The sequence below is a fragment of the Mus caroli genome, chromosome 18 (assembly GCF_900094665.2).
Source record: "Mus caroli chromosome 18, CAROLI_EIJ_v1.1, whole genome shotgun sequence".
In the NCBI taxonomy this organism is placed as follows: Eukaryota; Metazoa; Chordata; class Mammalia; order Rodentia; family Muridae; genus Mus; species Mus caroli.
Window position 1 is genome coordinate 9,471,501 of NC_034587.1, and position 13,306 is coordinate 9,484,806.

Below are 13,306 nucleotides of genomic sequence, written 5' to 3' on the forward strand. Positions count from 1 at the left end.
TGCTGTGTTCAGCTTGATGTGAAGGATGGTTGGTGGTTTTCCTCCATTGTATCTTTTCTTACTGTTTCTTTAATAAATGGGTGAGAGGGCAAAAAAAAAAAAAAAAAAAAAAGAAAGTGAGGAACAGCCTTGAAGTCACTGGAAAGGAAAGGACTTTCTGAACAGGACACCAACAGAACAGGCACTAAGGACAATTCAACACATGGGACCTTATGAAGCTGAAAAGCTTTTTAATGGCAAAGGACCCCATCATTTGGCAAAGAAACCTACAAAATAGGAAGAGCAATCTTTACCAATTATACATCTGATAGAGGGTTGGTATCTAAAATATACAAAGAACTAAAAGAAAAAAACCAACAGTTAAGATAAAGAAAATAGCCCACTTTATAAACCTGTGTTCAGAACTAAGCAGAGGTCTCAAAGGATGGAGCACAAATGGCAGAGACACACTTAAAGAAATATGTTCAACATTCTTAGTCATCAGAGAAATGAAATGGAAACTACTTTGAGATTCAGCTTACACCAGTCAGAATGGTTAAGGTCAATGACCCCTCCTGCTGGTGAGGAATGGGGAGGGGGACACATATTCTTTGCTGGTGTATCAACTGGGCATAGATTGGCATAGACCCACTCGTGGGCACACACCCAAAGGCCTCAACATCACACTACAGACACATGCTCATCCATACTCATTGCCGTTCTACTCACAAGAGCTGGAAATTGGAACCAACCTAGATTTCAGGAAAGGCGAAAGAATACAATGGTGGGTGGGTAGGAAGGTGCAGAGGATGGAGAAATGGAGGGAGGGAAAGCAGGTTTCGTCTATACTGTAATTACACGCAGAACACACATTCTGACACACAAACCACACTCTTGGGCAGTTTTCTTCCACGCTGTGGTTTCCTTATAAGGTAAGGAATATGCTTCTAAACAATCATTTATTCTTTTTTCTTCCCAAGAGTTAAAATAAAGTAATTATAGGCAGACAATATCCACCTACAACTAAAACTCATCTGCCAAGCTTAACTATGATATTCCCAGTCAACAAGTATCACCCAGGCTGGGAAGACAGCACAAGCCAGGACGCCAATGTCCAAAGCCTTTGTAAAAAGCCAGGGTTATAAAACACAACAAATGTGGTGGTGAACACCTTTGATCTCAGCACTTGGGAAGCAAAGGCAGGCGGGTCTCTGAGGTCAAAACCTGCCTGCTATAGACCTAGATCCAGAACAGCCAGAGTTATACAGAGAAACCCTGTTTCGAACAGCACCTCCATGTTGTCCTCTAATCCCCACACGCACACACATGCACTTGCACACATATGATTGTATATATACACATGAAACAAGAATACGCAAAAATAAATAACCCACAACCCTATTCTGAAAACAGTAAGGACTTGAGATGGATCCATGAGCAGATGTGCTTACTACACAAGGCCCATGACGTAAGTGAGACCCCTGGAACCCAGTCAGATGTGGTGGCTCACATCTGTAACCGCATCACTTCTGTAGTGAGATGGGAATCAGACAAGAGAATCACCCAGAAGCTAGCCTGGAGTACACAGAGGGCGGAAAACAAAGGACAGATTCATTCAGATGGAAGATAAGAACAGACTCCCAAGAGTTGGCCTGTGACCTCCATACAGAGCTATTTGCTATTCTCTCTCTCTCTCTCTCTCTCTCTCTCTCTCTCTCTCTCTCTCTCTCTCTCTCNCACACACACACACACACACACACACACAAACACAAATAAATTTTACTTACTTCAAGAGTTATAAGTTATATTTATGTATTGATTTCTATGTCTAAGTTACATTCTTAAGTTCTGGGAAAGATAGAAGTCGATGCATAAGATTACCTCTCTTGATTGCTGTACGCTGTTCTTAGGAACCCTGAAGCCATGAACAGTGTCATCAAAGCATCGAATGGAGAAGAGGCAGCTATCTGTAGGTTTCACCTGCATATAAAGAAATCAGAAAGCAATGTTCACTCACTGGAAACAATGTTCCTGAAATTATCCCTCACAAATGTAACATTAAATGTAAGAATACTGAGTAGAGAAATCTGAAAGGCTGATAAATGTCAGAAGTGGGTCCCCAGGAGATTCAAGGCACTGCAGCAGCTTATCCACACCAATCCTGCCATCAGCTTGTTCATTCCAGAAAACACTCCAGGTTCACTGTGTTTGTGACCTTAGGTTTACCAGTAATTAAATATAAATTAGTATGTACCTGGGCTATAAAATCCTGTACATATCAAAGCTCCAATTTCTTCATACCACTCTTAAATGTTTTCTCTGTGTCAAATGTAGAAAATGTTTTACCTGAGTATAAATGGATAATTGGTAGGTAGGTTGAAGATGAGGTGGTAGAGGAGGCAAAAAGAATTAGGAATAATTATTTTTTTAATAAAAAAGTAGAAATGGAGGGAATTTAAAAGAATAAAGGTTGGCCTTCTGTTCCTAGGACCTACTATAGAAATGTCAGTAGGAAACAACTATGAAACAACTTTGTCAACCCTCTGCTGTCCCCACCCAAAACAAAACCTGCCACAGAAGGAACTGGAATGGCAACAACCATCCACAGACAAGAGGTGAGTACTCTCTTGCAGGAGCCACAATCAGAAGCTATGGAAGCCATTCCCACAGCCCAAGGTATTGCAAGGGCACAAGTGGGGCGGCTGGCTGGCTGGCTTTGAGAATTAATAAGGCAGAGCTGGACAGCTACAAACACTCAAGAGAGCAGGGCAGTCTCCCGAGAGGTAATTTGGAGATTCCTGACAATCACATCACTCACATCACAGATTCAGAACAATTCACCCAGACAAGGCCAATCTAAAGTGACCAGAGGCTGCTCAAGACATGGGAGGTTACACTCCACAACAAGACAAGTAACAGAACCCACTCTCCAGGACATAGCATGCATTATACTAAGGAGGTCACTGTAAGAGACCTAACATGAGGAAGGAAGGAAGCAAAAACACATTTAAAATGATTCATTAAAAGTCAAAAATTGTCAGAATGGAAATAGAAACTAAATAGAAAATATATACCACCTACAAGAGACAGAAGAAAAACACAGATAGGTTCAAAGTAAATGAAAAGTAGTCACAAAGCCAGGCTGGCCATATTAACATTAGACAAAAACAATTTTAAAACAAAATGTCAATTAGGAAAACGTCATCAACAAGTATGCAATCAATAACAGCCACAGATGTAGAACGATACATGCACAGATAGAGATCTTAATACTCATCAATTGATAATAACTAACAATAAACTAGAGAAAACAAATGAATACCACCATGACAACTTATAAGGCATATTACTTAACAATAACAAAATAAATACTCTTATTTTATTTATTTATTGTGTATGGATTTTTTGCATGTGTGCATATATATACACCACATTTGTGTATGGTGTCTGCAGAGGTCAGAAGAGGGTGTCAGATCCCCTGGTAATAAAGTTACACACAGTTGTGAGCCACTACATGGGGTGTTAGGAAATAAACCAATATTCTCTGCAAAAGCAACAAACACTCTTAGCTGCTAAGCCATCTATCTTCCCAGCATCAAATACAAACGCACTATTATTATATTACATAAGTACAGTTATTGAACAAGCCTCAATAAATCTGACAGAATAGAAATCATACAGTGTATGTTCTAAACCAAAATGGAATTATTAATCTAGAGTGAGATAATCAAAAAAGCCCCATTATTTGGGGGTTAAACATCACACTTCTAATATTTAGAATTATTAACTGGCTCTTAGCAAAAATCATAACAGAAATTAGAAAATAGTTTAAATGATAATGAACTAAAACCTACCAAAGCTAGTGGGGTAAAACAAGAAACAGCTACCAACAGTAAAATATGGTTTGAGAGATCTGTTAGTAAAGAAGCCTAATCTCCCTATTTTAACTTTCAACCTTAAGAAACTATGACAGTGTGCACAAGGTCTGGGTCCAATCCTAGTACTCAAACAAAACCCCATCAAACTATGAGAAAACAAATTAAATCCATGCAACTAAAGTTTGGGGCATCGTTGTTGTTGTTGTTTTAATGCCACAAATGGTGGTGCATGCCTGCAATCCTAGTGCTTGAAATATATAGACTGGATGATCAGGAATTAAAGGTCACCTTTCCTACCCTACACAGTGAGTTCAAGACCAGCCTGAGCTACATAAAGCATCCTCCCTATTGGACGGCATTGCTGCTGAAAGGTCCTATGAAGTTGTTGGGGAGGAGTCAGCAAACTGTCCTTACCCACTTGTAGACCTTGAATGAAATACTACTAACAGGTCCAGCAAGATGCTTCCAAAGGCACAGTATTTGAAAGTCTATTACAGGGCTGACAACTAACCTCTGACTAAATTTTAACCCTGACTCACAGGAGGGAATCCTCATCTGGCACTGTGAACACAGTGAAAATATAATGTCTAGGGATTTCATAGGTCCTCATAGGGAAGACATTCCTGTCATTTTGCTAAATGAAGATGATGTGTCCATCAAATTACTTCCTAAACAACTGTGTTTACTCTCAGATTACTATTGCTATCATCTCTGGAAGAAAAGAAGTTTCCTCTTTACAGAGGGCAATAGTAACTGCAGAGGTTCATAAATAGTCAAAGTAATGAGAATAAGTGGCAGTCTAATGGTCAGCCGTAAAGAGAACATCTGTGTTGTCACCACTACCATCAACCTCCAACCACCACCAAGGGTCAGGAAACCCTGCAGAAAGGTAAAAAAAAAATTGTAAAAGCCAGAAGAAGGGCACATGGTACAGAGGATATAAGACAAGGAGGAGAAGGAAGAGGAAGAAGAAAATAATATTGTGGGATAAAACCAAACCAAATAACAGCATACAAAAATACATGACCTATGTTCCACCATAAAATCAGCATGGACGTCCATCAGTTTGCAAATAGCCAAAACAATCTTGTAAGCAATGAACAAACTTTTTCAGCTTAAAACACGCTGCAAAGCCACAGTGAAGAAAACTATGTGATACCTGCAGGTACATGAGTCAACGAAAGAAAAAGACCTTGTGTATGGTCAAGTGATTTCAGAAGAGTATGCCAAGATCACTTAGTCATGGAAAGCTTGGACATCCTCCAAACCACAGTGTGAGCACAACTGGGTGTCCACAGCAGAAGGATGAAGCTGAGTCTGTACCTCATACCACGTACAAGTTAACTCTAGGTATATCAGCTCAAAATGTCAAAATGCAATCTATGAAATTCATGAAAGAAAAGATAAGGGAGAGAAACTGACAATGTATCTCTAGATTCTAAAACTGGAACCACAATATAAGCCATCGGGTCTATTTTTAGGCATATATTCTCAAAGTAATTTCTACCCATGTTCACTACATAGGTAGATATAGCCCATAGTAGTCAAGAAATTTAAAGAACTAAATTCCACTGACAGCTGAAAATGAATAAAGAAAATGTGGCATATGTATAAAAGACATAGGATTTTGTAGAAAGGAAATCTGATGGCATACTAAGACATGGGTGAATCTGGAGAACACTGCTATGTCAAACAGGCTATCACAAAAAGACAAGCATGACTCCACTTATATATTCAAACTGGAGTGATCAGATTTATCAAGTGGCTGGATGGCAGAAGCTGAGGGTGAATGGTCTGACTCCAATAGACTGCCCATTAGGAGAGTTAAAGACTTCTGGGACTGCACACTATCCAAACTAGCAGAATAATTAATTGTACTTAATGTCACAGTGTAGAATAGTTAATGTTATATTCTACATATTATAAATATTGTAATTTTTAATGGACAGTTAAGGATAGGAATACCTGTATAAAATACTCTAAATCAACCTAGGTGTCAACCCTAGGAAAGAAGAAATTGAACATAGCTTGATTCATGTGAATATTCAATGGGTCTCTTTATCTGGTGTTGATACAACTCAGATAAAGCTGTAAGCAGACCACTACATAAGAAATTAGAAGTTATAAAATAGGCAGAGGCATAACCCACCAGGACCTAATCAATTCCATAGAAGCTAAAGTTTTGAAAATGAAGTGGGAGAAACTAACAAGTTCACTTTGTAAAAAACAGACTAATAAAAAGATTGCAGTAGAGTAAGAATGTTAGTGTAGGGCAGAACCAAGGGGTAGGAGAGAACAGGCAGCAAGGTGGCAGAGGGGGTGAGCATGGCAGAGCCCCAGTCTGCTGTGTCCAGGAAGGACAAGAGAGAAGGGCTAGGAATGGACAACTCGGGCACAGTGTGTTCTAAATTGATGGGGCAGTTCACTCAGCCTGTAACCTCTCAGGGAAGACGGTGGGTGGAGAGCAGGAGAGCGCTTGAGAGCAGGTAGACAGGCAGGCAGGCAGGCAGGCAGGCAGACAGGCAGACAGGCAGACAGGCAGACAGGCAGACAGGCAGACAGGCAGACAGGCAGACAAACAGGCAGGCAGGCAGGCAGACAGGCAGGCAGGCAGGCAGGCAGACAGGCAGACAGGCAGACAAGCAGACAGGCAGGCAGACAGGCAGGTAGACAGACAGGCAGGCAGAACAGACAGACAGACAGGCAGGCAGGCAGACAAACAGGCAGACAGGCAGGCAGGCAGACAAACAGGCAGACAGGCAGACAGGCAGACAGGCAGGCAGACAGACAGGCAGATAGGCAGGCAGATAGGCAGGCAGGCAGGCAGGCAGGCAGACAGGCAGACAGGCAGACAGGCAGACAGGCAGACAGGCAGACAGGCAGACAGGCAGACAGGCAGACAGGCAAGCAGACAGGCAGATAGGCAGGCAGGCAGGCAGACAAACAGGCAGACAGGCAGACAGGCAGGCAGGCAGGCAGGCAGGCAGACAGGCAGGCAGCTATGGCACAACCCTACTGCACTTAGATGTGCCTGAGCCCCATGTTAGCCCAGTCAGTAAACAGAGGCATCTCAGTCACCTAGAGAGTAAAGTAAAACAGCTGGGAGCAAGTACAAGGAACTGAGTCTGTCATGAGCTTTACATTTTCTTGTAATCCCAGAGACGCTTCCACCATTTAGATTTACCCATGGAAAAGACAAAAGACACACATGTGCCTCCAGTGTTGACAGCTGTCTAGATTGTTTTAGATCGCCTGTTCTAAACACAAGTGGAAAGAAACAAATTGACTATGTGTGTGTGTGTCTGCACATGCATGTGTGCCTGCACATGCACAAACAGAACCTTTAACTTCAGTTGCTCTCAAATGTGAAGCCCATGGATTCTCTAGAGTCTGCAATGTCTGGACAACTCACTGCAGCACGGACTTCACGGTCTGTACAAACACACGTCTCATCTTACCGTGCACACAGCTTGAGTCAGGTGTTTGCATCCTTGGCGATAAGAATTATGGACTGCATCAGGCCTTTAAAACAAAAATTAAATCAAGGCAAAGAAAAAGACCTAAATGAAAACTTCTAATATATTAAATGTTATATTCTAAAACTTAGTAAGTATAAGGATAATACTTACTGTTTCCTATACCAGGAAAGGACTCCATGTTCTAACACTACCCAAAATAACTTCCAGCCAAAAAATCTTGAACTCTAAAGGAAAAGGACAAAAAATTTCCATGCTGATGTATCTGGATTCAAATATGTAACTAAGGAAACGTAATTAAGCTTAAATAGATATATCTGGGACTTCTATCTAGACAGGAGGGCTGAACAATAAACTGTAATAAATTTGAGCTCAGATATTAAACGCAATGATGTGAACATAGCTCTCTCTACAGGGTGTTTGAACACGAAACACAATGCCACACTGGTAAGGTCACAGCTTATGGCGCTAATCGTTCCGTTCAGAATTGTCTACAGAAAACAGCAGTTCTGGGTCTTAAACACAAGTGCCTCAAAGTTGTGACTGAATGTCTAAAAAGAGTTAACCGAAATCCATTTATATAATGTACTTATATACTGTATGCTGTGTGCATGGGGGAGGGGCTAAAACATGCCAACCATTATGCAAAGCAAGATGGCAACACTGCACTGTGCAGTCCTGGTTGCTACACTCTTGGCCACATGGGTGATTGGGAACTCACCAGCACTGCCCAAACACAAGGCAAGAAAAGATAAAAAGTTCCAAATTAGAGTATAAGTGCTACCAAGTTCAAATCTTTATATGGAACTAAAAAGTAAAAAAACCTCATATGTCATGGTAAGTCAGGGACATTATGTAAGTCTGAAAAAATTGGGGGGCAGGGAAAGACCAGAAACAAAGCATTACGAATCCCTTCCAGCCTCCTCCTTCAAGCCCCTCCTACCTTCCAGAGAGGGCCTTCGTAGCGTTTCAGTGCTTTGTGGACAACCTACTGGAAACACATTTCATTAAAGATGCAGCTACAGAGCTGAAGCATTCATTCAATTCCTTTGAAGAGACTTACTACTTTAGGAAATCAGAAATTTAGACCTTTAAGGAATTAGAAATCTAGCAGTTTAATCCATCAATACCTACCTTAGGAAGTCAGAAATGTAAGATTTAGCCCACCAGTACACACCTTATTACCAACAAGAATATGCTTCATTTCAGCACCCTGGGCAAGGTCAAGAGGTTTCTGATCTGCGTAAAATACAAGGAAAAATGTCACTATGCCAACTACACAACAAAGTTTACTACAACTGTACCATATGACGTTCCTTTGTACTTTCAAAGGCTCCTTCCACCAGCAAAATATAAAAACAAAATCCCCTGCCAGAAGTTTCCCTCTTGGTTCTTGAAGGCCTCCTGTTAGGGGAGCTATTACGTCAGAAAGTCTGACTGTCCTCAGAACACTCTCTACAGGTCCTCTGACCAGGCAGCCTTTCTGTCCATAAGTGACTGGTGGAACAAATTACCACAAGCTTGCCAGTTTAAAACAATACAGACTTCTTATCCCATAGTCAATTTGTTTAAGCCTTACATTAACTTGTTGGTCAACTATTCAAAAAAGAATTTTAGGATTTATTTTATATATGTGAGTACAGTGTAGCTATATCTTCAGACATCAAAAGAGAGCATCGGATCTCATTACAGATGGTTGTGAGTCACCATCCCATGTGGTTGCTCGGAATTGAACTCAAGACCTCTGAAAGAGCAGCCAGTGCTCTTAACTGCTGAGCTATCTCTCCAGACCAACTGTTCAATTCTTTAAAACAAAACCAAAGCCCTGGTATGTATTAGTAACATTTATTTCTACTTCTTATAAAGCACCAGCGATTTACAATGAACAACACAGGACACAGTGGAAAATTCATACTAAAAGAGACATAACCGGTAATTATGGTATGCTGACATAATTAGTGGCAGATTCAATGAACAACAGCTACCACTTCAGGTAGAAAGCGAAGAGACTGGTCCCAGATGGCTCGGCTCAGGAAGGGATGGTTACTGGAAAGGATCCTGTGAAGACTCAGGGAACAGCTAATGCAAAGGCCCCAAGAGAGAAATGAGACAGAGGGCAAGAGACAAGAAGGTGATGCGCACAGAGCTGGATGTCTGTGAGCTGTGTCTTCTAGACATGATGGGATGCCTCTGGCAGGTCTCAAGACAAGAAGTAATATGGTTTGACTGATGTTTACATATGTCAAAGTGTTTAAGTGTAAACTTAGGGAAATTACAATATAACTGACTGATCCTATTATAGTGCTTCAGGTTTTTATCAGCTCTACCAACATAGAAATTCATATGCCATACAATTTTAATTTAAACTACACACCATACAATTATAATTTGAAGGGCATAATTAAGCCATCCTTAATACACTCAGAATTGTATACCTATGACATGGTTGTTTATGGAGTCTTTATCTTGTATTAATATAATGAAATATTTATCAAGAGAATGAATGGTATGCTCTATGGAATGGCTTCAAGATCATCAGGGGAGGGAAGGGATGAAAGGAGAAAGGCCACGGTCAGTAATCGAGAGAAAAGATCACACGAGCTTGACTTTGTTCTGAGGCAGATTAACAGGACTGCTGATGTGTGAAGCAGGGGCTACTAACATCTGCTTCTTCAGTGAGGAGAGAAACCCTTCTTAAAATGTTCACTGAGAACTGTCATCAATTCAGTCTTTCTACACAGCACCTAGAAAGACAATGGTCTGCCAATTCTCATATCCCCACTGTGTCTGCAGGGCCCTTGTGAGAAAATATCCTTCCAGCAGAGGGAAAAATGGCAGTATGATTTCTTTCATAAAAGTCTACCCTAATGCCAAAAATAAATTCTGAGCTGCTGCCAAATGGATAAAATTTTAGCCTCTTCTCTGGGCTAACTGTCTGCAGGGCCAGGCATACAGGAAAAACTCAGTGAAGCACACTTAGAACTAAATGAGCAGGCTTCCTAGCTACGTGAACTTATAGCCAGCAATTTCACAAGAGAAATGTGTGTGTGTTCTCAGAGCAAAAGAAAATGAGTGGAACAACAGGGTACTAGGAAACGCACAAGAAATCTTTGTCCCTCAATGGAAGAAAATCACCTCTCTTCAAATGAATGTGCACAGAAGAAACCCCAGTCTAATGTCATCAATATTTTTACTAGGAGTCCAACACCTCCAAATGTCATGTACAGCTGGGCATGTGCAGTAGTTTCCAGGTCAGCAACTGGATGCCCAGAAGAAAAGCACAGACGCATAGAAAGACTCCAAAGATTAGCAGGTTTTCAGCATCCTTAAAAATGCTTCAGTACACAGCAAATCTGTCTGCTGCTAAAATGATGTCTAACCACAGAGTCAATTATTTGAGGCAATTTTTTGGACATTCACAGATATTTCCAACGTAGTAAAGACTTTGGATCACCCAGTGCTAGCTTTCCCAGACTGCTCTACAAGCTCAAGTAGAACAAGGTACTAGCTGGCTTTCTCCTGGGACATCTGGGAATGGCCAGGTGTCCCTATTACACTGTAGGGCCATGTCTCAGTGTGCTTTGTCTTTTACTTTCTCATATCAAATGGCCCCAAAGAACTATGCTGAAATGCTGGACAGTGTTTCTAAGTGCGAGCTTATGATGTGCCTTAAAGAAAAACCCCAAGTTAGAGATGCTGCTCTCAGACTAAGGCACCGATGGCCTTGACCTACCTCAATGGATCAGCACCACATATTACATACAGAAGGTGATCTTAAACAGCTGCACTCATAAAGCAAGGCTGGATGCTGAGCACTGGATGAAAAGGCCACGACAAGAGGCTCCTGATAATCTAACTCTGGGTTCTCCTAACACAGTGCGTCAACATTCTCTAATTTTGTATTGGTGGCAACCTATAACTGCTACAAACAACAACGATGACAGCTTTCTTTCCTTGATGGTAGGAATATATTTCTCAATAATGGTCTCATTTGGAGTACGGAGTGCATTCCTATTTAAATCTTAAAGGAGAAGAGCAAGCCATTCTTTTACCTTTGTGAACGTCCTTATGTAAACAGGGGACCATACAATGTAACAGTGGAGTCAAGCAACCGAGGAGGATTGTGATAGGTGGGGCTTGCTCACCGTTCTTGTTCTTCAGGCTGGGGTCAGCCCCGCTTCTCAGGAGCTTTAGAACACACTGCTTGTGGGCCCAGTAGGCGGCACAGTGCAAGGGAGTATTTCCTAGCTGGTCTGAGCAGTTCACATCAGGAGGATTGGGCCTGCTGAGCTAACACAGGACAGCAATGTGATTACACACCAAACACAGGCTTCCCCTCACAATGTGCAGAAAGGCTCCAAGCAGAGCCTCCACACAGCAGAGATGGCAGGTTTGCATTGACCAGGCCCCTATTGCTCACTCTGCGGCTGACCCATGCTTGTCCTAAGCAGGTGTGACATCTGTGTCCTGGCACCAAGCACAGCAGCAATGCGACCCACCAATGCCTCCCATTACGATGTCACCAACTTGCTTGTTCTCAACAGTCTTGCAGTTCGCACTCGTGACAACAGAACTACAAATCAAGCACCAGCCAACAGTCCCAAGAAGAACTAAGGCCAAGATGCTAGAGCGCAAATGTCAAGTCTCCGCGGAACTTCTTCCCACCTTCCTGTGGCAGCTAGCGATCTCTATAGAGTCTCCATTTCAAAAATGTTTAAAATGTTGCAGGTACTATACTTAGAAACCAAAGAAATGCTTCAAGTGAGCTAAAATAACTTTAAAGCAAATGGCAATGCTTCAGTCTTGAATTCAGAACAAATTTAGAGCTTCGTATTTAATGAGACCATGCAGGAAATGGAAACAAGAAAGTAGGTCTCCTAGGAAGAAAAGACAAGTAGGCAAAGCTGCCAGCTTGCCCAGCTTGATCTAAGTCCTTGATCCAAACACTGCTCCTTTTTGGTATGTTAGAAGGACAATATTCTTCAGAATTTATTGTTCATCAAAATTAGGAAAACGTCCTCTTTGACTAAATTCTGTAATTTTTTCTTACTTTAAACGGGCTTAATTTGAAAAAAAAATTCTTTAACTTAATTATTTACTATGACAAATTTGATTCTTAATCACCAGGTATTTGACTGGGGTTGAGGAGATAAATCAGAAATCTAGAGATCTGTCAGCATATGTACCTCCTAAACCATTCCCATCCTGAGTTGTTGGGCACTTGTGTATCTGTGCATAATCACACTTCTATTCTAGGGTGATGATAAGAGGGTTTCCTCACAGACACTCAACTATGAAGTTAACATTTCAGGGAAAAACCATCCTAACATATAAGAAATAATGCTTCTTGTTACCAGAGCTGATACTTCGGCTGTTCTTCCTTCTCTAGCTGCTCCTAAAAGCAATTCTTCAAGCTTTCTTTGTTGAGTCCTTTCCACAGCTGCAAGAGAAAAAAAATAAGGCTGGGCAGTGGTGACACATGCCTTTAATCCCAGCACTTGGAAGGCAGAGGCAGGCGGATTTCTGAGTTTGAGGCCAGCCTGGTCTACAGAGTGAGTTCCAGGACAGCCAGGGCTATACAGAGAAACCCTGTTTCAGAAAACCAAAGAAAGAAAGAAAGAAAGAAAGAAAGAAAGAGAGAGAGAGAGAGAGAGAGAGAGAGAGAGAGAGAGAGAGAGAGAGAGAGAGAGGAAGGAAGGAAGGAAGGAAGGAAGGAAGAGAGAGAAAAGAAAGAGAAAAATATATATCTTAGTCTACAGAGTGGCTCTCAACCTTCCTAATGCTGTAACCCTTTAATGTAGTTGTATGACTGCCAACCATAAAACTATTCCATTACAAGTTCATTAACTTAATGGTAATTTGCTACCAGGGCTACACAGAGAAACCCTGTCTCGAAAAACAAAACAAAAACAAAAAAACTATTATGAATCTTAACATGAATATCTGAAATGCAGGATCTGTGATGTGTGACCA

At 41.4% G+C, this 13,306-nt stretch overlaps 1 protein-coding gene across 2 annotated transcripts in view; it reads right to left on the reverse strand.

Moving 5' to 3' along the window:
• Positions 1-13,306, reverse strand: part of Osbpl1a (oxysterol binding protein like 1A) — a 186,133-nt gene that overhangs the window by 139,041 nt on the left and 33,786 nt on the right. For both annotated transcript variants that reach the window (XM_029471901.1, XM_021150443.2), the window contains exons 6-12: positions 12,688-12,773; positions 11,479-11,623; positions 8,511-8,572; positions 8,277-8,321; positions 7,487-7,560; positions 7,316-7,379; positions 1,861-1,959 (exon numbers count right to left, since the gene is read on the reverse strand). In XM_029471901.1, coding sequence (XP_029327761.1) covers positions 1,861-1,959; positions 7,316-7,379; positions 7,487-7,560; positions 8,277-8,321; positions 8,511-8,572; positions 11,479-11,623; positions 12,688-12,773 — 575 coding nt within the window. The remainder of the gene's footprint in view (positions 1-1,860; positions 1,960-7,315; positions 7,380-7,486; positions 7,561-8,276; positions 8,322-8,510; positions 8,573-11,478; positions 11,624-12,687; positions 12,774-13,306) is intronic.